Raw genomic sequence first — 26161 nt, forward strand, 5'->3', positions numbered from 1 at the left:
CAAATGCAAATTTACCACTTGCCCTTGTGTTAGTAATGCACACAATTGTCATCTCTGCAAGTGCAGAGAATTTGTTAAAAATGATTTGCCTATTGTAATACATGTAGTGACTGTACCAATAACATTTCTCGCAGAAAATGTTGCAATATTGAACTATATCCATCTACCCCACCTCTACTCTGGACAGGGCCGAGGAGCTGTGGACATGGGGCAGGTCACTGGATCTGTGGACATGGGGCAGGTCACTGGAGCTGTGGACATGGGGCAGGTCATTGGAGCTGTGGACATGGGGCAGGTCACTGGCGCTGTGGACATGGGGCAGGTCACTTTAGCTGTGGACATGGGGAAGGTCATTGGAGCTGTGGACATGGGGCAGGTCACTGGAGCTGTGGACATGGGGCAGGGCACTAAAGCAGGAGGTGGAGCCTGTCACAACTTGCCAGACTGCTGGAAGGTATACCAGTATGGATACCTCTGTAAGACCCACCCATTTCTTATGGTAAAAGAGAAAAAGTTGGGATGCAAGTATGTAGTGCTGTAAAATCACTCGGAGCAGAGCATAGTGGTAAACGCAGGTACACCTCAGGTGAATGGCAAAACTGTCTGGTTGGCCATTATGGTAACACGACTGCAAAACAAATGAAATCTTTGAAAAAAAAATGTTATGAACATAGTGTTTCCCAAAGCCATAAAAAGCTGAAAGTATACTTAAAAAGCAACAAGACAAAACATTAGAAACAAGTTTTCTCAGAACCGAGTCTGAAAATCTTGAGTCTACTTTCAGTGTGTTTAGAACAGCCTACTATGTAGCATTAATAAATATTTTTGTTGTATCTCTTTTCGGTGTTGTAATTTGTAAACGGCCCTAAGCACTCGTCTAACTGCAGGTAGCAGCAGCAGCAGCTAGCAGAAGAGAGCAGGCAAGTGTTCATAAACTTCTGGTGTACTTACAAACTTTCCAATCCATCGTTTTATGAGTACATAACCTATTTGTACTAGTGTAGAAGTTTGGTATCATTTCGGGCATTATTAGTGGGGTAACTTACGAGATACAAATGTGGGTCCATTAGCCCCTGCGCTAAGCTATTCAGCTGATAACGCTACTCTGCGCTAATTCTCCCAATGTTCGACCCAGGTGAAAAAAGCTTCTGGGGGGGTGTTTGGCTCGAGGTCATGGTGCAAAGGACCCTAGGGTGAAATTACTCCGAACCATCACTTTAACATTGTCAGCCCTCCATTAGCATCCTGGGACCCCACTAAATTTGTAAGAAAGTAGGGTATCAAAGAGCAGATCTGCAGAGCACCTGGCCTGTAAGAAAAGAGACTAATACTGAGGTGTTTGCATACCAGCCATTATGGGAAGTAGTGAAGTTATAGATCAGTTATGAGTTATAGCTGTGTGTACTCTGTACTGTGTACTGTTTTTAAGAATTTGTATGAAATGTAAAATCCAAATTAAATTACAAAGGTAAAACACAAATAAATCCAAATGTTGATTGTAAAACTAACCAGTGTTATCATCATTTTTATATCTTAATAATAGGCAGTTTGTAATGAGGCAACCACTGGAGCTAGTAATCAAAACTACATACTTGGTCGCCAAGCTGGCAGCTTTGAAGAGTTTATGTTGAGTCCTGTTTAGACTATGTTTGCCTTTGTGTGTGTGTGTGTGTGTGTGTGTGTGTGTAAAGAGTCTGGCCTTGGATCAATGTTTTTGTGAGTTTATTTAGGAACATTTTAAAACACATGTCAGACTTTTGTTTGATTAAATATTATGGTTTATTGACTTACATATCCTTTTAGCTTAGGTTGTACTGATTTAAGGGATATGAAACATTTGAAGATACTCCAAGAAATTACATCACATTAAGCTAAAATACCACTGTTGGCACTGAAGGATCTCTATTGCAGAGTTCAAAGGGTTAATTTACAATCAACTATCCGCACAGTTCCCAAAGATACCAAGTAGATTTAACATCAAAATTCTTTATTGAAATTAATGAGACTTAACACACAATTCTTCACAATAAAAGTGTAGTGTTGGACACATTGTACATGTTTGCATAGTAATGACCCTTTTAGTCAGTGTGTTTCCCATTTGTCTGGGTCATATTGGACGCTGTTGGACACATTGTACATGTTTGCATAGTATTGACCGTTTTGTCAGACTGTTTCCCAATTTCAGGGACATTTCTGGACTTGGGTGGATAAAATGTACAGACCAGAGGCGATTTCTTTAAGACTGCAAAATAAAATGTCAAAAAATAATGGTCAAATATGTACTATTGTGATAACATTTTATTGACTAAACATACGTTAGAACATGTTCATCTCGAAGACAAGTTGGTTCAGAATCAGCTAAGCAGGTTGAGTGGCTCGATTTCCTTCTCATACATTCCCGTAGGGTCACAGTGCATTTCCCCGTTGAAGCCTGGTGTCCATGGACCTCAATGGGGCTGCTTTGAACAGTGTTTTTCAGTGCTTCGAAACTAGACGGTTTCGTCGTGGATTTTGCAAGTGTAGTCGAAAGACGAACTGCTGCAACCTATTTGTTGGTATTTGCTTAGCGAAATTGCTAGCCAATTTTCATCATACATATGATACAATCATACACCACAGTCCTTGTTTCAGTTTAACCTAATTCCCACATTTCCTCCTTTGAGTTTAATATTGTTTTGTTAGATTGTTCGTTCGTTCATTCATTCATACAGTAGGCTAGGCTAGTGTTGTAGGGGTGAACTAGCCACCTAGCAAACTACACACAATGGCAGACAATGCTAATATTGTCAAACTGATTTTGGCAAAGCCATTTGAAAGTATTTTTTATGAGGAGTAACTTAGATTCAAACAGCAGGGCAGATCAACACCTGAGAATGATTTAGTGCAAAAGATAGGACAAAGTAACAGGTCTGTTCAGCTCTCCTGGTATGACAAAGTTAGCTGGCTGACAAAGAAAATGTACTGCTCAACATGCCTCTTGATGAAACCATCTCACAGATATTATAAATAATAATAATAATAATAATAATAATAATAATTATTATTATTATTATTATTATAACATTATTATTATATATATTATTATAAATAAATGGACAATTTTTATGATGTATACCGAAAATGAGCTTCCCCTCTTTGAAAGACCAACACTGGAACAGAATTATAGGTGACTCTTGACCCCACACAGGATTTAGCTTTCGGTGCAGTCAAGGGTTTTGGTGGTATAAAGTTACCCTAAATGTCCACCACATTGTCACCGTGTTCATTTTCTGCTGTGTCCCTATACAAGCCTGTTCATTGTGGCTGACATTCGGGAACGTTTCCCTACACAATAAAAGTGCACCTGTAAATGAAGGGAATTATGTCAATAAGCTGGAACAATTGTAAACATCTGGGAAGGAATTGTTGTGTTTCATGGACGGTAGCTTAACAGTGATCTAAGAAGAAGAAGAAAAAAAAAAAATTAAATAATGGCAGAATGGAAGCTAATATAAAAACAGAAGGGCTGTGCAACTAATACAATTTTGACCGCCATTTGGATTTTGACTCAAAATCACGAAAACTATGAATTCGAAAGAAAAGATTATTTTGCACATTACGTTTTGCAATTAACTTTAAAAAAAAGTATAAAGGGAAATTTTATATTTCAAGGTGTTTTCACTGTTGATTTGTTTAACTGCTTCACTGTTTTTAAACATCTTTCCAAGCAAGCTTAAAGACGAGGTTAGTTACTATTTCCAATATACACTTTTTTATATATTGTTTGAAATGGTCTTTACGCTCCGACACTATAAATAACTTATGGGCTCTGAAAAAGGTGCAAAAAAGATCTATCATCTGTAGCTGCTGTAATCTTGTAAAACGGCCACTAATCAAACCTTGCGGTGTGCTTGGAATTAACCAATGAAATGTCTCTTTGCCCCGCTGCGCGTACTCTTCCACTGCCGTGAATGAGCCTGAGCTTGAAGATCGTTGTCGCCAGAGTTACTGCAAGTCTACTGGAGAACGGAGGACAAAACTCAGCAAAAGTTGCTGCTGCCGCGGTTATTTACAACTACCCAACCACCTGCTAAAATTATTAACATATGCAGATGATAACAAGCTGTTCCTTTATCAGAATTGCAGCTCTGTTTCATTCATCTTTCCAACTAAATACATCAAGTAATACCACTGACATGCAACGCTGACACGGTGAAAAGATGTTTGCTTTCCCCTTTGCCACACACCTGTACCTGTGGCTGTTTATGACTATAATGATTTCCTGTGTCAGTGCTCTACCCAGTGGTCACACACAAAACTGCATATTCATTCATGACACCAACCTGCTATTTAAACAAAACAAAGTTACATTATGGCTCCAACATGTATTTTGATGCTGATACGTTTGTACCTTTTACAAATAATATTTTCATGGTTATCTCTAATAACTAGAAGTAGTATTTCTGCACTGTGGTTTCAGGTATTTTAGTTCCACCATGTGTCACGATACCTCGATACAGACCTACATGAAGTCAAAATAAACTTTATTATCCCGTAAGAGTAAATTCACGTGGTCTTACATGTCTCCTCAAAAGACAAAGAATCCCAACACTTTCAAATAAACTTTATTTGTATATTGGATCAGTATCTTTACCTTGTTTTTATTGTAATTATTTAAGACACTTAAATAACCAGACACTGTTTGTGACACTATGTCTTTTATTTTGTAATGCTTATTGATTATAAAATGAAGGAAAACAGATGAATAAAGAACCCAACACACCAGAAACTCCTCTTGTATCACAGAACGTTCAGACATTTGGATTTTCTATTTGGACAATTTTGAAGTGAAGATCGTCACCACTCATGTCTGGTAGGTAGATGTTGTTACCTTTGGACAGAGCTGACAGACAATATTCAGTAAACTAAAATGGAAAAGATGTTAGAGTATTCAAATGTTTTCTGTCCAATAAGTGATTATGTTTTTGTCCATCTCAGAGAGTCAGTTTCCTTCTAATGTTAAAACACAAAAGTGAATCGTTTCCTAACTCTTCAGATAGTAAACAAGTGAAAGTGAGTCTGTCAGCGGAGACCTGTTTCTGTCTGCAGAACAAACTGAAAGTGAAATCAATGATAGAGATTATAGATGAGCTGCAGTGAGATCATGATGGCGGGAGGCCTCACAGGTCCTTGGAGCACACGAAAGGAAGTATTATTTCACGCTGCTCGTCATCCCAGAACTTTTCTGTAGAGAGATTCCAGTTTCAATGTCTAAGTTTTCATCTTTCAGACTTCAACATATGACAACCATCATTACAGTTTTTCTCGATTGCTAAGACACATTTCTTGAAAGCTGCTCTCCTTTTCTCTAAACTATGAACACAAAACCCAATTTTCAAGCTACATTCACAAAACCTCAGACTCTTCTTGCAAAACCAAACTTTCACCTCAAAACAGTTCAATCTGTGCTCAAAACTGAACTATGTTGTCAAATCGTGCCCCGAGTCAATCAAAATTAAAAACACTACTGAACAGTCACTAAACACTATGTAGAAAAATAGAAAACACAATGCTCAGGACATGAAGCTGGAGAAATAAATGTTTGTTCACTGTAGGCTAAAACAAAAAAAACTGTGCATTTAGCACTTGTACAAAAAGACAAAACAGAAATCTTGTGCATTTACACGTAGCACTTTTAAAAACAAACAGAAATCTTATGCGTTTGCCACTTGTGTACAGTAAGCCCATGTAAAAATAAAGTACAAAAATATACAAATAAGTGCATTACTCAGCCACAGCATCATGTCTCCATACTGGGTCAGGCCACAGGACTTCATCCACATCACAGGCCACATTTTGTCTGGCCAGGCAATGGGGGAAAAAAAAAAACTGGCATGCCGTATCCAGGCTTGGCATGCCTCCACACCTATGTCACCACAGGCAAGTCCCATGGCTTGCAGGAGATTTACCCTGGTGTAAGGTTGGCTTTCATATACCTTCCACCGCCATGAGGAGAAGAATTCCTCAATGGGGTTGAGGAAAGGGGAGTACGGTGGAAGGCAAAGATTGATACAACCTTGGTTCATATTGAACCACTCTCTAACCTGGAGGGCTCTGTGAAAACTCACATGGTCCCAAACAACAACATAGATGGGATTCTCATCCTGCTGCCCTAACAGAGCATCTTGCATGTGATTGAGGAAAATGAGGAGCTGGTGAGTGTTGTAGGGCCCCAGGTTGGCATGATGCTGGACAACATGATTGCTGATGGCAGCACATAATGTGACATTGCCACCACGCTGCCCAGGGACACCAACAATGGCCCGATGGCCAATCACATTATGGCCTCTCCTTCTCCTCTTGGTGAGATTAAACCCAGCTTCATCCATGTAGATGTATTCATGGGGTCTTTCCATTGCATCCAGTTGAAAAACCCTCTGTAGAAATAGATATAGTTTTGTAAGTGATACGGAAAAAGTGATTTAGGCCACTACAGTAAATCACTACTTAGAGTAATCAACATTGTATGTGTCTGGAAATATGCCAACCTGTACATACTGGAATCTTTGCTCTTTGACTCTGTCTGAGTTGCAATCAAAAGGGCACTCTGTATAGCTGTTTCATAACGCGTGTCGCGTTTGAGGACACGATCAACAGTAGAGAGGCTGACACTGTTGATACCCTCATAATTTACATGGTCCTCAATGATCTTCTGCTGAATTTCACTCAGTTTAATGGCATTGTTCTCACGGACCATATCAACAATTAGGGTCTCTTGGTGTGGGGAGAACATACCTGTCCTCCCATGTGGCAGTTTTTCAATTCTACAAAAAGAGAACATGGACTTACAAAAAATATACATGGAATACTAGGCCTACAAACAGTTAGACCAACCCTCCATTACAATACTACAGTACATTGGTACAGTGATGTACTGAAACATATATTTACTTACAGTATAATGTGGGACAGTATATAGTATGTCATACAGTAATTGCTGTCGACATTTACATACTGTACTATAATGTCAAAAAAAGGTAATTACCTGTTCTCTTCTCTAAATCTTCAGATTATGGTGGACACAGTGAATCTACTGATGTTTGGTTGTACCCTTTGTCCAGCCTCCCTCATGCTCATACCATGGACAAGAACATGGTCAATCCCAGTAGCTCTGATTTCATCAGATATTACTGTTATGACCACCTCGACCGCCTCTCACACGAACTCTTCCTCTCAGATTTCTATCCATTGCAGGGCCTCACAAACCAGTGCTCTCTGAACTGGCTTATATGTTCCCTCACATCATTAGCCACAAGTGTGATCAATTTTGAGTTGTTGTGTTCAAGTTGTGACACCTGTGCTTTAATTGTGTTTGACTTTTGTCACCTGTGCTCACCATTATGCAGCACGGGTGCATCACAATGAAAATGTGTTGGCAAATTGTGTCTAAACAGGTGAAAAGTGCTTATGGTTTTGCCAAAAGAGTGATTGATTCAATCAGTGGGTTCAGGCAACTGAGCATTTGGTTCAGACAATAGGGTTTAGTGTTTTAGCAATTGAGAAAAACTGTAAAATACCCCCACATCATCACATACCCTTCACCATACCTAGAGATTGGCATGGTTTTATGTCAGTTAACCTAATAGCTGGTTTGATTTGCATTGAGAGATGATTTTATGGAAAGTACACCATGCCAATCTCTAGGTATGGTGAAGGGTATGTGATGATGTGGGGGTATGGTGAAGGGTATGTGATGATGTGGGGGGTATGGTGAAGGGTATGTGATGATGTGGGGGTATGGTGAAGGGTATGTGATGATGTGGGGGTATGGTGAAGGGTATGTGATGATGTGGGGGGGTATGGTGAAGGGTATGTGATGATGGGGGTGTATGGTGAAGGGTATGTGATGATGTGGGGGGTTGGTGTGAAGGGTATGTGATGATGTGGTGGTATGGTGAAGGGTAAGGGGAGGGGGGGGTGGTGAAGGCTATGTGATGATGTGGGGGGTATGGTGAAGGGTATGTGATGATGTGGGGGGTATTGTGAAGGGTATGTGATGATGTGCGGGGGTATGGTGAAGGGTATGTGATGATGTGGGGGTATGGTGAAGGGTATGTGATGATGTGGGGGGGGGGCTATTTTAATTCCAAAGGCCAAATGAACTTTATCAGGATGCATAGTATCCTGGATCCATGAAATAACTGGCCTTTCAAAATAAACATCTGCCTGCCTCTGGACTGACTTATGCCCCCTGAATTTTAAGGAAGAACATTTATTTATTTACTATACATTATTCATTCTCAAAGAAAATTGGTGTCCTTAAAGGTTGGATTTTTCCAAAAAAAATTGTATTAAGGCATTAAGATCAATTTCCAAAAGATGACTTTTTTATCTTTTTAGTCAACTTTAGCAGAACCAATGCTAAAGTTGAGTGCCACTGTACTCAATTGCCACTGTATATATATATATATATATATATATATATATATATATATATATATATATATATATATATATATATATATATATATATATAGTTTGGGGTCACTTAGAAATTAGAAACCCATGTGCAATTATGTAAGCACATAATGTAAATGAAATTTCTAAGCAACCCCAAACTTTTGACCAGTAGTGTATGTATATATACACACAGTACAGGCCAAAAGTTTGGATACACCTTCTCATTCAAATGCGTTTCCTTTTTATTTTCATGACTATTTTATTCTCACTGAAGGCATCAAAACTATGAATGAACACATATTGTTATTGTCTACTAAAAAAGTGTGAAATAACTGAAAAGTTGTGTTATATTTTTAGATTCTTCAAAGTAGCCACCCTTTGCTTTTTTTATTAATAAGGGAAAAAATTCCACTAATTAACCCTGACAAAGCACACCTGTGAAGTGAAAACCATTTCAGGTGACTACCTCATGAACCTCATTGAGAGAACACCAAGGGTTTGCAGAGTTATCAAAAAAAGCAAAGGCTGGCTACTTTGAGGAATCTAAAATATAAGACATTTTTTCAGTTATTTCACACTTTTTTAAGTACATAATTCCATATGTGTTCATTCATAGTTTTGATGCCTTCAGTGAGAATCTACAATGTAAATAGTCATGAAAATAAAGAAACGCATTGAATGAGGTGTGTCCAAACTTTTGGCCTGTACTGTGTATATATATATATATATATATAGAGAGAGAGAGAGAGAGAGAGAGAGAGAGAGAGATAGATATATACAGTATATTTGTACTGTATGTATATAGATCATTTTTTATATAATTTAATGAAGGGCATGTATCATTGCTTTACCAAGCACTTACTAACCAATAACTAACTGAAAAACATCAGTCGCCACTTTACAACAGCCATCCAGATAATGTTTATAGATGGTTTACAAAGTATTTATTAACTATTTAACAAGGTATTATAGTCATCTGTTGTAACTTTATAATAACCATCCAGACACTGTTTACGGTTTACAAACCAACTAGTAACCCTTAACAAAGTGTTAGGAATATCTGGTCCATCTATCTATGTAATGTTTATAGATGTTTGTAAAAATGGTTTCTTAACCCTTTTGTTGTCTTCCCGTCGACCATACAACGTTTTGTTTTTCTGGGTCAACGTTTTTGTCACTTAAATCTAAGTTTTTTTGTCACATTTTCCCATGTTTTTATGAACTTTTATGTGCGCCCTTTGACATTTTTTGGGGATTTTTCAATGTTCTTTTATCTTTTTTTTTCAAATGCTATAAAATTGAACAAAACACCCCAAATCAATGAAAGTAGGTAACTGATCATTTATTTGACTTGTGAAAAGCATTTTATGGAACCATCCACGTTACTTTTTTGTTGCTGAAAATTTGGTTGAAAGAAACCCAAATTTCTGATATAGAAACTTTTTGAAAATTGGTCAAATTTGACACAAAGACAACAGGAGGGTTAAAGGTTTACAAACATTTTTTATCATTCCCTGATACCTAATATAGTATATGAGGGCTATATTGTGTGTAACAATAAACGGTTTAATTTACAGCACTACTAATAATTAGTAAATATTATTAATTATAATTTCATTGTTAACATTAAAACGACTGTTTGCAACAGTTATATGAAAATTAACTAAAGATGAATTAACTTTCAATTCACCATTTATTAATGATGGTTATTATAGAATGTTATTTTAGATGTTGTTGTTTTTTACCTTTAAATTTCATCTCAAGACAGTGCTCAGCTCCACCTCTATTGTTAGGCTCCCCCGGACCCCACTGTTTGTAGTCAAATTTGGATCCATCAGTCCACTGCCACACGCCCTCCTGGAGGAGAAAGATTGGTTCAAAGTAAAAGCCAAATCAAAACAGGATCCTCCTTTTTTTCCATATTTTTATTTGGAGTAATTTTCCTACCATTACCATCTTACCATTTTATCGACAGCTTGAAAGATGATGATAAAAGTCTCATCTTCGGCTAGTCAAAGCCTCCGATCCAGGAAGTTATATTTGCACCGGTCACTCTCTTAATGAAGTCTCTGAGGAAGGAATGTTCCTTCTCTGAGTGGACGGAAGCTAGATTCCCACCGAGGGACAAGCAGAATATCTAATAGAGACAATATAATCAGTTGAAAATAACATAAATAGCTTTATTTATAGAGCACCTTTTAAAACAGAGGATACAAAGTGCTTTGACAAAGTAGGTTATTAACAGATGTGATCTTAGGGCAGACATTTTTATACTTACATACTTTTGGACAATGTAGGACTTTTACTGTAACAATATTTGTACTTTTTTTACATTTTAGGTCTTATGTTCAAGCACCAATTACGACTCATATTTAGGTTTGTAGAGACGGCGCCCTCTACTGGCATTAGTAGTTATTTTACGACGTAAAGTCCTGTGTTTGTTTGACCCATCCTTACTTGGACATTTATACTTTGTCACCTTACTTCCTGCTTTGCTAACGTCAGTACTGCTAAGGCCACTAGAGGGTGCCGCCACTAGAAACCTAAATATAGGTTGGGACAGTCTTGATAAAACTGCTGTACCTCTACATCGATCCAACTCTTTCCCTGGAAGTTGAAAGTGAAACAGCTAGAGTCGAACTGAGTCCAACCAGGAGGGCAGGGACCTTCAAGACAATGTTGGAAAAAACAGAAAGTTAAACTCTGAGGGAGAAGACCCCGCGACTTCTTCTTTTCCTTTGTTATTTCGGCCGGCAGCTTCAACATGGAGAAAAGAAGGAAGAGGCACACACAACAAAACATACAAACCCCTACGTAACACTATATGCACAAACAAGTCAAATACAATCAGAGCAATTAGTCAGAGATACTGTACTGACCTGGGCAGGAGGTTTGTCCATAACACTGTAATCACAAAAAGACATTCTTGAATCAGTCTGACTATATTTAGCATTTACACTAGCAGTCTAATAAAAAGACTACTTAACTCAACTTTATTTATACAACTATTGTAATACAAACATGCAGCCCAAAGTGCTTCAGAGAACAAACTTATTTAATGTTTCAGCTTACAGTTTCCATTATTTAATAACGGTCTCATAATCTTACCTGTTGGGAAACCACTGCATTATTCTTCATGTGCAACACATTGAGTTGTTTTTTAAATTAAAAGTTGCATAGTTTTTACTTACAGATGCAGCCAACAGTCCGTTGGACAAACAGAGCAACAAAGCAAACGGAAAGCCTGATGCCATCTGTGGAAAGACGTTAAACAAAGTCAACGTACTGCAGACAAGGACATAAATGCAGACAATTATTGGCAGTGATCAGTAAGCCATTTGTCAAATTAAAGTATCTTGCTAGTTATAAGTGCATTATGTAATATAGATATGATTTAATATTAAATAGGTTTACTAATATTTAAAATGTCTAAATATAAAATACACTTAAGTTTTCTCAAAATATAAAATGGCCTCTTGATGAATGCAGGATTAGTTATTATTAACAATAAATAATTGATAATTACATTAAATATAATTACTTTTGCTGAGGTGTAGATTGGCTGACACAGAGGAGAACAAGCTGATGACTGTCACTAACGGAAGATGTTTGCTCTTTATATAGTTTATCAAAACGCCCCAAGTGAGTCTGTCTCCCACCTGCAAATGACACCTCTCTCTTCCAGTCCGCATACACATACTTGTACTTTAGGAAAATATTGGAATTTTTATGGTCCTAAATTTATGTGACACTTAAAAGTTACTTTTTACTTAAAAACCAAAATCGCTGACATGAAGCTGTACTAATAATACTATTCTACCCAGTAGTATATAAAGTGTAAATACAAAAAAAGCATGTTATTGTAGTTTATCAAAGTGGAGTCACTTTGATAAACTACATTAAAATGCTTTTACTTGTTACAGAAAAATATAATATTCTATAATATAATAATGTGAAAGAGGCCATTCTGCATAATGGGTACTTTTTGAATACTTTTTTTTACTACCTAATACTTTTACTTGAGCAACATTTTAAACAGGTTTTGGTTTTGTACCACAATCATTCAAAGTTACTGTGATAAAACCTCTGCTTAAAACACACTCTTGATCCAGAGGTCTTAGCCAACTTTAGATCTATATTTAATCACCCCTTTCTTTCTAAAATCCTTGAGAATGTAGTTGCTAATCAGTTTTGTTACCTTCTTCATAACAATAGTTTATTTGAAGATTTTCAGTCACGATTAAGAGAGCATCATAGCACAGAGACGGCACTGGTGAAAATTACAAATGACCTTATTGCTTCATGCATTTTGCGGGACTTGTCTACGTATTTGTCTTATGAGCTCTTATTGCTGCATTCGACACTATTTACCATCACCTCCTATTATATTAACATAGAGACTCTATCTCAGTTTTTTAACGATGAATTGTCAATACAAGTTAGTCATGGTGTTCCACAAGGCTCTGTGCTTGGACCAATTCTATTCAAAAATGCCCAACTGTTGTGCGTTTGGCTGCAATGAAAGACAGGGAAGCAGCAAAAGATTTCACAAGTCCCCCCGTGAAGATAATAACATGTATATGCCTGTTTATGGTGAAAATAAGCGATTTATTTCAAGATAGCATATCCGCCCCATAGGGTTACACTGTAGAGTCTTTAAGGCTCTGACCAGTGTTGGCAGTAACGTGCTAGAAAGTAATGCGTTACTGTAATTCCACTACTTTTAGCGGTAACGAGCATGTAACTAAATATTTTTTTTCATCAAGTAATGCAATTACAATTACTGAAATTGAAATGAGTTCATTACTCGCGTTACTCTCTTTTGTGAAAAAAATGAACACTTGCAGACAAGACAGATAGGCCTACTTTAGCTGCTTCTGATCTAACGTCGCAGGACGTTATGGTGGTGCAATGATACACCAATCGAAAAATGAGCATTAAACCACAGCATGGCCGATGGTTCGGATTCAATTCAATTCAATTCAATTTCAATTCAATTCAATTCAATTCAATTTTATTTATAGTATCAAATCATAACAAAAGTTATCTCGAGACACTTTACAGATAGAGTAGGTCTAGACCACACTCTATAATTTCCAAATCCCCAACAATTACAGTAATTCCATCAAGAGCAAGCATTAGCGGTGGCTATCGCGACAGTGGCAAGGAAAAACTCCCTTTTAGGAAGAAACCTCGGCAGACCCAGACTCTTGGTAGGCGGTGTCTGACGGGCCGGTTGGGGGTGTGATGAACAGTGGCGATAGTAGTCACATTAGAGGTCACAGTGACTTCGAAGGTTATCGTGGAAGTTCATGTCATAGCAGGGCACATCGTGTCATACTGAGTAGTGCAGTCCCCTATACCGGATCCAGACTACTCTGTGCATAGGAACATCACAGCAGGACGTTGCGGGATGTAGCGTGGCGCTGCAGAGCATGGGTGGATGCGGCGGATGCAGCAGGACGCAGCAGGACGCGGCCGGGAATTGCAGAGAATCGCAGAGCATAGCTCTGCGAAGAAGAAACATAAGGACTCCGGGGAGTAAACTCTAGATTAGTAGAGCTAGATTAGTAACAAGCAATTCTGGGACAGGATGCATACAAAAGTAACAAGTAGAGATGAGAGAGCAGCTCAGTGTGTCATAGGAAGAAAACAGCCTCCCCTGCAGTCTAGAATTATAATAGCATAACTAAGAGAGGCAGGTTAAAGAGAGGTGCCTGGTCGGGCTAGAACTCTCCCCAACCGGATCGGGCTGTACTGGCTTGCCTCCCTCTACTCTTGCTATATTATTAATTATACAGTATATAAAACTGTTGACTACGAGGAGAAGCAGATTGGCCGGGTTAGGTGGACGCTGCGACTCCTCTATACCATAAGCTTTGTCAAAGAGGAGGGTTTTCAGTTTACTCTTAAATGAGGCGACGGTGTCTGCCCCTCGAACCCAGACTGGAAGCTGGTTCCACAGAAGCGGAGCCTGATACCTGAAGGCCCTGGCCCCCAGTCTACTTCCAGAGACTCTAGGAACCACAAGTAGCCCCGCATTCCGGGAGCGCAGTGCTCTAGTGGGACAATAAGGTACTAAGAGCTCTTCTAGGTATGATGGTGCTTGACCATTTAGAGCTTTGTAAGTCAGGAGGAGGATTTTAAATTCGATCCTAGATTTCACAGGAAGCCAATGCAGAGAAGCTAATACAGGAGAAATATGATCTCTTCTCTTAGTTCTCGCCGGACACGTGCTGCAGCATTCTGGATCAGCTGGAGCGTCTTAAGGGACTTATTTGGGCAACCTGATAATAAGGAATTGCAGTAATCTAATTTACAAGTAATGCGAATGCATGGACTAGTTTTTCAGCATCGTTTTGAGACAGGATATTCCTAATTTTGGCAATGTTACGAAGATGGAAAAAGGCTATTCTTGAGGTTTGTTTTAAGTGGGCGTTGAAGGATAAATCCTGATCAAAAATAACTCCCAAATTTCTGACAGCAGTGCTGGAGGCCAGGGCGATACCATCCAGAGTAGCTATATCTTTCAACGGTGCGTTGGTCCTATCACAATAACTTCCATTTTGTCTGAGTTTAACATCAGGAAGTTGTGGGTCATCCAGCATTTTATATCCTCAATACACGTTTGAAGTCTTGCTAACTGACCACTTTCATCTGGCTTAATTGACAGATATAATTGGGTATCGTCTGCGTAACAGTGATAGTTAATTGAGTGTTTCCTAATAGTATGGCCTAGAGGAAGCATATATAAGGAAAATAGAATTGGTCCAAGCACTGAGCCTTGAGGAACGCCATGGCTAACTTTGGCGTGCTTGGAGGGTTTATCGTTAATGTTAACAAATTGGGATCGCTCAGAGAAATAAGACTTAAACCAGCTAAGTGCAATTCCTTTAATTCCGACTAAGTGTTCTAATCTGTGTAACAGGATTGTATGGTCAATAGTGTCAAATGCAGCACTAAGATCTAATAAAACAAGTATGGAGACAAGTCCTTTGTCTGCAGCTGTTAGAAGGTCGTTAGTAATTTTCACCAGTGCCGTCTCTGTGCTATGATTCTTTCTAAATCCTGATTGAAAATCATCAAATAAACTGTTGCTATGTAGAAAATCACATAACTGATTAGCAACCACCTTCTCAAGGATCTTGGATAGAAAAGGAAGGTTAGATATAGGTCTATAGTTTGCTAAGACCTCAGGATCGAGGGTTGGTTTTTTCAGAAGAGGTTTTATCACAGCTATTTTAAATGACTGCGGTACATAACCTGTTAATAAGGACATATTGATCATATCTAGTAGTGAAGTGTTTACCATGGGTAACGCTTCTTTGAGTAGCCTCGTTGGGATGGGGTCCAAGAGACAGGTAGATGGCTTAGCTGAGGATATCTTTAACATTAATTGTTGAAGGTCTATAGGATAAAAGCAGTCTAAGTATATGTCGGGACTAGTCATTTGTTCTAGCGGTCCTGTATTTAAAGATGAACTGTTAGAAGTTAAGGGCAAAAGGTGATTAATTTTGTCTCTAATTGTTATAATGTTATCATTAAAGAAGCTCATGAAGTCATCACTACTCAGTGCTAGAGGAATAGATGGCTCAGTAGAGCAGTGACTGTCTGTCAGCCTGGCTACAGTGCTGAAAAGAAACCTTGGGTTGTTCTTATTTTCTTCTATTAGTGATTGATTGAATAAGCTTTCTCTCCTGGAAGTATGGATGAAGGAGGCAGTTTATCATTTAGTCTTCTTTACTCTGAACTGTCCATGCAAGTAACAAATGAGCAGTACACACACCTTTTGGGTGCTACCGTATATATCAAAGCATATGCGCAGGCGCTTTCTAACTACTGTATATGGTCTGAGTGTATGATGGAGGGGAGGACCAATTCCAGTCCAGTAATGAAATGGGGCGGTAAGATGAGCAATGTCGTCTGGGTCCTTATTTTTTTTTATATTAAAGAGATGGACGGTTGCCAAATAGAAGGGGGGAGTATCCCAGTTGATAGGTATTCATTTTGCATATTTAGCAGCATAGGAGCAGTGTTAGTGGAAAACTTTTTATAAAATTCAATCGGAAGGCCATCAGGCCCAGGAGATATCCGAGACTGCATAGAGGAGATTCATGTTTCAAGTCTTTATGCTAAGCTAAGCTAACATTTGCTCGAAGTGAATTTCATAATAAATATACAGACGAGAGTTGTATCGATCAGAACATTAACTTTTAGAGAGAAATCAAATAAGTGTGTTGAAGTTTTTCTTATCAGATCCGTGGACGCTGTTTATAATGTTTTCTGTATTTCATTTAGTGTTATTCACTAGATTAAAAGTCCAATTACTGATTAGGTTTTGGTCAGCTCATAGAGTCAGACTGTGCATGCTTACATGCTCACCGTAGGACAGGTATATTTCAGGTTTGTCCATTTCATCTCAGGTAAGTTTCAATTATATCTACACTTAAACACAAATCAAACAATACTACAACTCCTCAGCTCTAGCCATTGAAAAGAAATAAGCGGAGAAATCAGGCCAATTACAAAAGCTGGTCATTCAGACGTGGTGTTGCCTGAGCTCATTAATATTCATGAGCTCGTCCAGTTGTGCTGGGTAAAGGATGCTGATAGCCAAGCTCTCATTGGCTAGCTGTTAGCCAATCACAGTCAAGCAGCTTAGTTCGTTGAATATTAATGAGAACTGGCACAAATCGAGCTGAGTCTTCCTGCAGGCTTTCTATACCACGCTAGAATGGCTTGAAACAAGGTAACCAAGGTTACAGAGTCCATGGTAGACCTTCAGACATTACCACAATGTCATAAAATATGTGTGGCAGAGCACCTTTAATCTTGTTTTTAGATAGATATATAGAGTATATAGATATTTATTGATCCCAAAAATGGGAAATTACAGTGTTACAGCAGCAACATATCAGTCTTTATTGTAATTATTTAAGAAAAGCAATTACATATTATTCACAATTATATAACTATTTGTCACTTTAAAGAAAACAAGAGTCGATAAGTCAGGACCAGACACTGTTTGTGACAATATGTCTTTTATTTTTTAATGCTTATTGATTATAAAGTGAAGGAAAACAGATGAATAAAGAACCCAACAACACCAGAAACTCCTCTTGTATCACAGAACGTTCTGACAACATTTGGACTTTTATTTTCTATTTGGACAATTTTGATGAGAAGATCGTCACCACTCATGTCTGGTAGGTGGATGTTGTTACCTTTGGACAGAGCTGACAGACAATATTCAGTAAACTAAAATGGAAAAGATGTCAGAGTATTTGAATGTTTTCTGTATTTCATTTTGTGTTATTTATAGATTAAAAGTCCAATAACTGATTATGTTTTTGTCCAGCTCAGAGAGTCAGTTTCCTTCTAATGTTAAAACTCAAATGTGAACTGTTTCCTAACTCTTCAGATAATCAAAAAGTGAAAGTGAGTCTGTCAGCAGAGAGCTGTTTCTGTCTGCACAACAAACTGAAAGTGAATCAGTGATAGAGATTATAGATGAGCTGTAGTGAGATCATGATGGCGGGAGGCCTCACAGGTCCTTGGAGCACACGAAAGGAAATATCTTGTTGCACTCGTTGTCGTTCCATTTGTCTGTAGAGAGAGTTTCCAGAGTTTTAATGTCTAACTTTTTATCTTTCAGACTGCAAAATATGACCACCTGTGATAAGTTTATAGATCATTGTTGCATCATCATGTTTATTTAAAAGACAAAATGTTTCATATGTTGTTGTTTTTTACCCTTATAGTTAATCTCAAGACAGTGCTCAGTTCCACCTCCGTTGTTAGGCTCCCCCGGAGCCCAGCTTTTGTAGTCGAATGGGGATCCATCAGACCACATCCACACGCCCGGCTGGAGGAGAAAGATTGGTTCAAAGTCAAATCAAAAGAGGATGCTCCGTTTTTTGTTGTGTTTTTTGTTGTTGCACATTTCATTTTATCGATACCTTTAGAGACGAGTGACATCACTTCCTGTGATGATAAAAATTCTCACCTGCACAGAGTCAAAGCCTCCAATCCAGGTCCGTCTGTTTTCACCGCTCACTTGGTGAATGAAGGTTCTGAGGAATTCATGTTCCTCTTCTGAGTGGACTGAAGCCAGATTCCCATCGGCAGCCTTGCAGAAGTGCTAATGGAGACAATATAGTAGATTAAAAACCAGAGGCGGCATGAGCCGATTTTGCTGGGGCTTCAGCCCTGAGTGTTTTGAGTGTAACCCTGAACGTAGGGCCGGTTCTAGCCCTTTGGTTGCCCTAGGCGAGATTGAGTTTTGTGCCCCCCCCACCCCCCCAGTCTCACATTGCCAGATCTCCACAGCACTGTGTCAGCAATAGAGTAGCAATGTATGTTCATTTTAGTTTCTAGCTTCCATGTAAGTTAGATGGCACCAACATTTGGTCTAATCATAACTGGTCTGGCAACCCAAAGGCCAGTGTTTTGTTTCCAGATTTGTGTGCATGGTGACTTATTGCAGTAAGGCTCTCAGGCATTCTATGTTTTATTCTCAATGTTTCTAATTATATCTGAGTCAGCACACATGTAACCTAGGCATCATTTACTATTCCCACTTTTGCTTCTTTTGTTGAGGAAGTAACCACCTTAAATGTGCATATTAAAATTATTCACCTGAATGATTCATGAATTCATTTTAATGAACTAATAAACCCCTCGACTGTAATATTTCAGATGTGTTTGAGCAAGATTTCTGCTCATGTTCAAAACTTTATGCAAATTCAAAATACAGCATATCTCATGTGTTCTCTGAGGTTTGGAGGAGTTGTGATATTGTGAGAAAAATAAAGTGATAATACAATAGACTATTACAAGAATAAAGTCACTATATTTCAGAAAATAATCCACCTGCACCATAGTCTGCTGTGCATTACGTGATTGCTCTGTTGATACGGTAGATCTCAGACCTCCTGACAGACACAGAGCCCCGCTTGAGACGCTGGTCTCTGAATGAGACAGTTTAGGGAAGTGGCTGTAGGCTACGCTGCTCTACATCGGAGGTGGAAACAATACTACGCAGAAATAGGGACACATCTGCAGCAGCATGCCCACAGCAGAGCGCGTCCATTATAAACCTGAAGCTGCACAGACCAGGGAAGGTGCGCTTGCAGCAGCTCCGTGTCTGTGCAGCTGCTCGTCTCTATTTTTACAGTGAGAGTGGACACTAAGCGACGCACAGCTCTGCTTCAGAGGTCCGTGTGTTTGAGTTTGACCCGTAGAATGGAAAAGTCGCGTAATTCAAGGTTGACAAGTAAACGTGTGGCTGAGGGGGCGCCCTAGGATGATCATGATTAATAAACACGTTTTATTTCGCTTGTCGTTCTGATTCTATTATTAATGGGAAGTAGACCTAAGGGCGACACGGCGCCCCCAACACTTTTGACGCCCTAGGAAATCGCCTAGGTCGCCTATAGCAATCGCCGTCCCTGCCTGAACGTATGTTGAAAAGTTGACTGACAAATATAAAACCGGACAATAGCCTATGTATCAATCATAAGTTGCCTTATTTCATTGTGCTAGAACTCACGGTAGAACTGTAACTTTGTCCAGTTTTTTTTCCGAGGCGAATAGAACGGGCAGCTATGTGCGGAGTCTGACCATCATGCTGGATTTGTTGCTATCACCTAGCAACCGTCTCTGTGTGTGGAAAGCTGTGAAAGGTGTAATTTTCGGCGAAATTAAAGCCAAATATAATACATTGATACCATCAACAGAAAGTTTAGGAGGGCAAAAAATGATTTAGTTCGAAGTCCCCGTGATGTGACGTTTCAAGTCTATGGTTCAGACTCAAACACACGGAGCTCTGAAGCAGACCTGTGGGTCTCTTAGTGTCCACTCTCGCTGTAAAAATAGAGATGAGCAGCGCGCCTTCCGTGGTCTGTGCAGCTTCAGGTTTGTAATGGACGTGCTCTGCTGTGGAGATGCTACCAATATGTCACATTTGAGCTCAGTGTATTTCTGCTGTAGTTTCGTTTTTCCACCATCGATGTAAAGCAGCGTACAGCCACTTCCCTAAACTTTCACTCATTCAGAGACCCAAACAGGGCTCTGTGTCTATCAGATGGTCTGAGATCTACCGTATCAGCAGAGCAATCACGTAATGCACAGCAGACTATGGTGCAGGTGGATTATTTTCTGAAATATAGTGACTTTATTCTTTTAATAGCCTATTATAACTTTATGTTTCTCAAAATATCAAGACTCCTCCAAATCTCAGAGAACACAGATGTATTTTGAATGTGCACAAAGTTTTTAACATGAGCAGAAATCTTGCTCTAACACATCTGAAATATTACAGTTCAGGGGTTTATTAATTCATTAAAATGAATGAATGCATCATTGAGGTGAATAATTGTCACATGCACATTTAAGGAGGTTACTTCCCCAACAAAAGACGCAAAAGAGGAGGGACGATTAAATTAACCTAGGCTATGTGTGCTGACTCAGATATAATTAGAAAAGCCGATCTACAGGAGAATAAATCGAAGAAAGCAATACAGAATGTATGATAGCCTTACTGCAATATATTCCATTATGTTTTCATATTTGGATTGTAATCTATGTTTCCCTTTATATAAAGATATTTAGAAATAGGTGCATAAAAATTCACCAGAATGCAAGAAATGAAGTGTTTAATGCAAAAAAGATTATGGGGCTGGACCCTCAAACCCCCCACATCATAAGTCACCAAACTAATCTGGAAACAAAACCCTGGCCTTTGGGTTGCCAGGCCAGTTATGATTAGGCCAAATAGTGGTGCCATCTAAATAACATCTGCAAACTGGTCAGCTAAAAGTAACATACACTGGCTATTAACAAGCTGGGCAAGCCAATTACTGTTTGGCATTGCATTCAGTTCATTTAGATTTAAGAATAAAACATAAACCTAATCACAATTTTAACAGATGCAATCTCAGGACTACCTTTGGACAATGCAGGACGTTTACTGTAACAAATTATTAATACTTTTAGTAAAGGTCCTCCCCCAAAAAACAGTCCCTTAAGCCATTTGTTCAAGCAGCAATTTTCTAGTGCCAGCCCCCCTCTAGTGGCCATAGTAGTTATGACAGCAGCAAAGCATTTTTTGCTCCTGTCATAACTACTACGGCCACTAGAGGACTCTGTCACTAGAAATCTAAATATAGGTCAGGACAGTCTCGATAAAACTGCTGTACCTCTGCATCGATCCAAGTCTTTCCCTGGAGGTAGAAACTGAAACAGCGAGAGCCAAACTGAGTCCAACCAGGAGGGCAGGGACTTTGAAGAAGCTCTGGGAAAAAAGAGAAAGTTAGATTCTTGTTTCGTAGCAGATTGTATTTTTTGTTGTGCGTGTGTGTGCCTCCTCCCTCCCTTCTCCAGCTTGGTTGGTTATTGCTTGTGCTCACTCAGCTCCCTGGATAAAGGAGGGAGGAGACCTTCATTGTGCCGGCCGGCAGCAGACTGAGCTGAGTGAAGCATGTGAAGTTGATCGACCTCTGTCTGTCCGTAGTAAGCTGGCTTTTTGTTTGTTTTTTAATTTAGATACAAGCTCCTCCCATCCTTCCTTCAGAAACCTAACATAATTTTTTTTCTCCCTAATCCCTATCAGGATGTAATATATCTTTCCGCGTGATGCAATCAGTCAAGAGCAGATGTACGGGACGTTAAAGGAGAAGTCTGGTCGATTCCAACACGTAGCTCTGTTGTTTGTAAATTTGGAGTGCTGTCAGTCGCGAGAAAAACGAAAATAATCGGTGTTGCCTACACCGTGTTATCCTCCTGCTAGTGTTAGCACCCAGGAGGCTGAAACAGGGCAGGTTTCAAACGTGCTTTTAGCCTGTTAACATGTTCGAGATGTCATTACAAGTGTCTACCCACGTGAAGGGATTCCTTCCGAATGAACACAGTAATTCTGACTGCAGTAGATGTGACAGAAATAAATAAAAGTTTTGCTAATTCAGCTAAATAATAAATATTTTTGTATCTCTTTTCGGTGTTGTAGTTTGTAGACGGTCCCTAAGCACTCATCTTGCCACCTCAACACCGGAAGGAGGAGGCACACGTACACACACACACACACACACACACACACAACAAAAAATACAAAACCCTATGTAACATTATATGAACAAACAAGTCAAATACAATCAGAGCAACGAGCCAGAGATACTGTACTGACCTGGGTTGGAGGTTTGTCCATAACACTGTAATCACAAAAAGACATCAGAATCAGTCTGATTAGTATTTAAAGATGAGCAGTCTAATTACAAGACTATTCAACTGAACTTTATTTATATAGCCCAAAGTGCTTCACATAACCAACTTACTTAATGTTTTAGCTTACAGTTTGCACTCAACCTACATTAAAACTAGTAATATAATTTAATCACTGTCTCATAATCTTACAGGTTGGGACACGCCCGCCGATAGGGGGGGACAAACTGGTCTATTGTCCTGGGCCCACAGTAGGGGGGGGGGGGGCAGAACTGGGCCCTCATTAAATTATGGAATCATTTTTAAAAAAATAATTAAAATAGGCCTATTTGTGGGAAAAAAATTAATATTTCAGTTACATAAAAGCTTTTTAGTTGTTTTCTTCCTAATTGTCCTTGAAATAGTGGTCAAACCCCCCCACCCCCAACACGAAAATGGTTTGGCCACTGATCAAAATTTGAAGTTGTCAGTAGATTTGAAGTTCGGTACGCTCAAAATGTCCGGTCAGCACAAGTCCGGTGCTCAGAAAAGGAATGAATAGAGAAGAAGCGAAGAATAAAATAGAGGCCTTAGAGATTTTCTAAACAATTATTTAAAAAAAGTTGGCGACGGTGAAGCTAGAACTAATAGCCTAAAGTCAACGTAGAGCAAGGTAAGAAACAGCGCAGCCAACGTTTACGAGCCTTGTAACGTTACCTAACAGGCCAGCTCTCATGTTAACGTCCATTAGCTTGTATAAAAGCCCGACACAACACGTTCTCTTTGACAGAAACAGTTGAGTTTGGTAGCTCCGTCAGAGAGGATGAGACAGAGAGAGATCCAGCTGCTGTCAGGTGACAGAGAGAGTGATGCGGGAGGGACAGAGTCAGGTTACCGGAGAGAGAGAGAGAGAGAGAGAGAGAGAGATGCAGGAGGGGACCGCTGCCCAGTCTGAGCAGGATGGATCAGAGACTGATCACACACAGTGAGAGATGTGAGAAGAGGAGAGGAGGAAGAGCAGAGGAGAGGAAGAGCAAGGGAAAAGGAGAGTTCTGGGCGCGGGGGGGGGGCCCATCTAAGATTATCTCGTCCTGGGCCCAGGCAAGACTGTCAGCTGGCCTGGGTTGGGAAACCACTGCATTATACTGCATGTGCAACACATAGAGTGTTTTTTAAATTAAAAGTTGCATAGTTTTTACTTACAGATGGAGCCAACAGTCCGATGGACAAACAGAGCAACAAAGCAAACGGAAAGCCTGATGCCATCTGTGGAAAGATGTTAAACAAAGTCAACATACTGCAGACAAAGACATAAATGGAGACAATGTCTGTAATCAGTGAGCCATTTATCAATTAAAGTATCCTGCTAGTTATAAGTATAATATATATATATATATATACATATATATATAGTTTAATATTTAGATTAATATTTAAAGTGTTCTCAAAAAATAAAATGTCCTCTCGATGAAATTGTGATAATAAATTGAAATATAATTACCTTTGCTGAGGTGATGATTGGCTGCCACAGAGAAGAACAACCAGCTGATGACTGTCAGTAAAGGAAGATATTCACTCTTTATATAGTTTATCAAAGCGCCACAAAGAGAGTACGTCTACGCCTGCATGACCCTTCAAGTTCCGCCCCTCTTATTCATTCAGTAGAGACCCATATCAAGCATCGGCCTGAAAATCATGATACCTAAAAAACATGTTTGAATCAGTGATCACCATGGTGAAGTAAACATTTTTATTACACAATTATTTTCCAGTTAGAGGTGAAACATTAACAAATTGCAGCCTGCATGTCAACATTCTTGTACTTTAATCGAGCATTGGCTTTTTTTTACTGTATACTCATACTCCACCAAAACTCAGAAGGAAATATTGTACTTTTTACTGCACTACATTTATGTAACACAATTACTTTTTACATAAAAAAATGATATGAAGCTGTACTTATATATATACTACTAATCTACACAGTAGTATACAACGTATCTAACTAAATTGACTCCACGTTAATAAAATACAACATTGAAATGCTCTTACAATTTTCTATAATAATATAATACTTTGAAAGGAGCTATTCTGCGTATTGATTATGATGACTTTTGATTTGAAGTACAGTACAGGCCAAAAGTTTGGACACACCTTCTCATTCAATGCGTTTCCTTTTTATTTTCATGACTATTTACATTGTAGATTCTCACTGAAGGCATCAAAACTATGAATGAACACATATGGAATTATGTACTTAACAAAAAAGTGTGAAATAACTGAAAACATCTCTTATATTTTAGATTCTTCAAAGTAGCCACCCTTTGCTTTTTTATTAATAAGGGAAATAATTCCACTAATTAACCCTGACAAAGCACACCTGTGAAGTGAAAACCATTTCAGGTGACTACCTCATGAAGCTCATTGAGAGAACACCAAGGGTTTGCAGCGCTATCAAAAAAAGCAAAGGGTGGCTACTTTGAAGAATCTAAAATATAAGACATGTTTTCAGTTATTTCACACTTTTTTGTTAACTACATAATTCCATATGTGTTCATTCATAGTTTTGATGCCTTCAGTGAGAATCTACAATGTAAATAGTCATGGAAATAAAGAAACACATTGAATGAGAAGGTGTGTCCAAACTTTTGGCCTGTACTGTATATTTTCCTTTCCTAATACTTTTATTTGAGCAACATTTTGAACAGGTTACTTTACCACAGTCATTTAAAGTAGCTATGATAAAACCTCTGCTTAAAAAAACACTTTTGATCCAGAGGTCTTAGCCAACTTTAGAGCACTAAGCCGGCACTGGTGTAAATTAAAAATTGCCTTCTAACTTCTTCAGACAAAGGACTTGTCTCTGTACTTGTCTTATTAAATCTTAATGCTGCATGCGACATTGACCATCACATCATACACATTAACATAGAGACTGAAACATTTAATTGACATTAAAAGAACCGCACTAAGCTGGTTTAATCAATCAATCAACATGTATTTATATAGCACTTTAAGCAACCAGCAGGTATCCAAAGTGCTTTAAATCAGGAATCAAGAATAAAAAAAACATATACAATAAAAAGAATGAAACAGAAAACAGTAAAATCAGGAAAGGTTACATAGAAACAGGAGGAAAAGAGGGAAATTGTCACACCACTATACGTATTAAAAGCCATTCTAAACAAATAGGTTTTGAGTTTAAATCTAAAAAGAGCTACACCTGTAATAGTGTGAATATAAGGGGGTAACTTGTTCCACAGTCTCATGGCAGATCACCCCACCATTTATACCTCGACCTTGGGACTTCTAAAACCAGTTGATTTGAAGACCGCAATGACCGGTCATGCTCACGCAGGGTTAAAATCTCGGACAAACACTCCGGGGCCAGAACAAACAAAATCTTAAAATCGATTCTAAAAAGCACAGGGAGCCAATGTAGGGTGTAGAGAACGGGAGTGATGTGTGCACGTCTAGATGTATTTGTTAAAAAGCGAGCAGCAGCATTTTGCACAAGTTGAAGTCG

At 38.8% G+C, this 26161-nt stretch overlaps 2 protein-coding genes across 3 annotated transcripts; both read right to left on the reverse strand.

Moving 5' to 3' along the window:
* Positions 1-4802: 4802 nt before the first annotated feature.
* LOC120570554 (galactose-specific lectin nattectin-like) lies at positions 4803-11720 on the reverse strand. Its single transcript, XM_039818951.1, has 6 exons — positions 11631-11720; positions 11319-11343; positions 11023-11105; positions 10452-10576; positions 10185-10306; positions 4803-5224 (listed from the first exon to the last, which is right to left on the reverse strand). Exons 1-6 carry the CDS (start codon positions 11691-11693, stop codon positions 5160-5162), a joined length of 483 nt encoding a protein of 160 aa, XP_039674885.1. The 5' UTR covers positions 11694-11720; the 3' UTR covers positions 4803-5159.
* A 5743-nt stretch (positions 11721-17463) lies between these two features.
* Positions 17464-24227, reverse strand: LOC120570539 (galactose-specific lectin nattectin-like). 2 transcript variants are annotated; one of them, XM_039818933.1, is made up of 7 exons: positions 24137-24227; positions 23839-23901; positions 22622-22646; positions 21639-21733; positions 18446-18580; positions 18193-18304; positions 17468-18045 (listed from the first exon to the last, which is right to left on the reverse strand). In XM_039818933.1, exons 2-7 carry the CDS (start codon positions 23899-23901, stop codon positions 17984-17986), a joined length of 492 nt encoding a protein of 163 aa, XP_039674867.1. In that variant the 5' UTR covers positions 24137-24227; the 3' UTR covers positions 17468-17983. The 2 variants fall into 2 exon arrangements, with proteins under 2 accessions (XP_039674866.1, XP_039674867.1); XM_039818932.1 differs by lacking the exon at positions 24137-24227 and having other exon boundaries at positions 17464-18045; positions 23839-23931.
* Between the last annotated feature and the right edge of the window lie 1934 nt (positions 24228-26161).

This window comes from Perca fluviatilis, chromosome 12, assembly GCF_010015445.1.
Source record: "Perca fluviatilis chromosome 12, GENO_Pfluv_1.0, whole genome shotgun sequence".
Lineage (NCBI taxonomy): Eukaryota > Metazoa > Chordata > Actinopteri > Perciformes > Percidae > Perca > Perca fluviatilis.